The 2,815-nt window shown below is 38.0% G+C and overlaps 1 protein-coding gene across 1 annotated transcript in view; it reads left to right on the top strand.

The window, feature by feature from the left end:
• Positions 1-2,532, top strand: part of LOC112143825 (C-C chemokine receptor type 4-like) — a 5,666-nt gene extending 3,134 nt beyond the window's left edge. The window contains exon 3 of the mRNA XM_036216144.1: positions 12-2,532. Coding sequence (XP_036072037.1) covers positions 12-549 — 538 coding nt within the window. The 3' untranslated portion in view covers positions 550-2,532. The remainder of the gene's footprint in view (positions 1-11) is intronic.
• Positions 2,533-2,815: the final 283 nt, after the last annotated feature.

Below are 2,815 nucleotides of genomic sequence, written 5' to 3'. Positions count from 1 at the left end.
AACGAGGACAGCGGCAATTTTTGCCTTTCTGTCTCTACATCTCCAGAGGATGACACCAACACTCACTTTTGGACAGTCTTCAGCACTTTCAAAATGAACATATTGGGTCTGTTTGTCCCCCTTTTCATCATGGTTTTGTGCTACTCACAGATCATCTGGAAGCTGCTGGGAAGCCACTCATCCAGAAAACAGACCATCCGTTTGGTTTTCTTAGTGTTGGCTGTTTTTTTCTGCTGTTGGGTTCCCTACAACATAGCATCTTTCTTCAAAGGACTGGAGCTCCTTCATATCTACACGGAATGTAAGAGCAGCCAAGCTATCGCACTGACTTTGCAAGTCACCGAAGTCATCGCCTACTCTCACAGCTGTCTTAATCCCATTTTATATGTGTTTGCTGGGGAAAAGTTCAGGAAGCAGCTGTTGAGATTGATTTATAGAACTCCCTGTGTGCTGTGTCAGGCCATCAAGGTCTTCATACCACAAGAAATAGTCTTTGGATCAACGTACTCAGGAAGTTCAAGAGTGAGTGAGAGGACCACTACCGTGTAGGCTGAAAAAAGAAGGGTGCAATTATACTTTTTGCAGATCGTCAAAATGAATCAATGTTGAAATTACTCTCAGTAATTTGTCTACATGTGAATGCACCCCAAAAATGTAAACTACATCCTATAAAAAGTCATATCTTAAAATCATAATGTCATGTTAAAACTGATTAGTCTTAAATGTAGATCGGAAACATAATTGCAATCACCTAGTGTAGTTCTAATGCACATTTTTATCGGATGAAAAGACAAAATGAGTCACAAACTAGAGTCAATGTAATCAGACAGTTGGTAAAAAATATGCAAATGAGGTAATCAAAAAACAAAGTTTCTATTTATGATGATAAAAAAACAAACAGTAAAGCCCAAGGCTTAAGCCACAGATTGAGCACAGTCAGGGTAGGCATGAACAGCCAGTGCCACACCTGTCCCATTTACAGTCTTTATTTTAAAATTCAGTAAACTTCAGAGGGCTCAATTTCACTGAGATTATGTCCGAATTCCCTCACTATTTACCAACTACTAAAAACGATATAGCGCTGTACTGTTTAGTGCACTTTTGCACATTTAAAAGCAATTTGGGCACCCTGTGCAGTCCTTTTTTTTTTTTAAACGACAAATACGACGTCACAGTTTTCCCAAAGTAAAAACTTTTTCCCGTGAAAAATTGATCAAATCCAAGGCATTGTGGTCTATATTTGCCAGTATAGCATTGATGCAGACTGTTTTTTTGCAGAGATTTCTGGGAAAGAAGGGACACTCAATCTTAGAATTGTAGATTCGAACAGTCCTTTAAAACACCCTATTAGGTGCACTAAGTCGTGAGTAGTGAAGGAATTTGGATACAATCTGAGCTTAAAATTTCAGGTTTCTCTGTGCGTCAAAAACAACCCATTTAGGCCCTCATCAGTGAAGGTAGGATAAAATTGCAGCTTTGTAAACAATTAACTCTTTCACATTGAAGATATCGCCAGTGACATCTAATCAAGACACACACTTTGAGATACTTTTTCTCTTCGACCATTTACACGACCACTGTGAGTCTGCTGATTCGGACTCAGAGAAAAGCAGCTTTTTATACTGACTTTGTGTCGTTGTCTGACACATTTCTAACATAAAGTGTTACATGTGTTAATGTTAAAGTCTCCATCTACCCCTAGCTGCAGTGCGGAGACCCAGGCGTGCCTCAATGTGGGCGGGGTTAAACCCGTTGCGCTCTGCATACTGAAGGCGTTTAACCCCACCCACTGCATGTGATCCTTTGTCACTGCAATTGTAATCTTATTCTTGCATTTTACAAGTTTCCATGTGTAATATTGACATCCACCAGATTAGGGAGATGATTAAACCAAGGCTTGACATGTACTTTTGTTTAATATAATTTGAGAGGTTAGTTATTTTGATTTTAGGATAGCAGGTGACTATTTGCATGTAATTTTCTTAATACATGTTGCCAATGTCACATAATTTGGCCATAACTTGGCCACATGGACTCGTAGGAAGGGTTGGGGCTGATTTATACTTCCACGCGATTCGTGATCGCTGATGTAACAGTGGTTACTTCATAGCGATCGGTCATCACATCACTTTTATCTAAAATCGCGCGGGGTCCAGTGTTGGCTGGTGTTTATTGCGACTGTTTGCAATAGCTCCAGTCGCATGTGATGTCACCAGCAGGTAAATTCTGCAACGACTGGAGTGATTCCGCTCTGATGGTGAGACCAGTTTGGTGTCGCTTGGAAGTATAAACCAGAATGTGGTGGGCAGGTATAAACCCGTTCAGTGGGCGGAGCTCAACGGGGGGGAGCTGTTTTGCATGTTGAATTGAGTTTTGACACAAACAGAGCGTGGGATTTTACTATGCAATAGATTTAAAGATGCTTTAAAATGAATTTGAACCAAACCATGTATTGAAATGTCAATTTTAAATATTGAATTGTAAATTACAAAATGCATTTCAAAATGAAAGGCCAAATTGCATATTGAATTGTAAATTGTAAAATGCATAGTCATGTGAATTATGACATCAAAAACCCATGAGAATTTACAATGCAATTGATTTTGTTTTATTCAATATTTTATTTTTTAAAACTCTAGTACTGAATTGTACATTTTTGTATTGAATTGTAAATCACAAAATGCATTGTCATTTGAATGACGTCAAAAACCCATGGCAATATACAATGCATTTGATTTTGATCATATTCAATATTTTATTTTAAAAATTGTGATATTGAATTGTACATTTTCATATTGAATTGTAAATTACAAAA

Source organism: Oryzias melastigma, linkage group LG16 (assembly GCF_002922805.2).
Source record: "Oryzias melastigma strain HK-1 linkage group LG16, ASM292280v2, whole genome shotgun sequence".
Lineage (NCBI taxonomy): Eukaryota > Metazoa > Chordata > Actinopteri > Beloniformes > Adrianichthyidae > Oryzias > Oryzias melastigma.
This window is presented reverse-complemented; position numbering and strand designations above follow the sequence as displayed.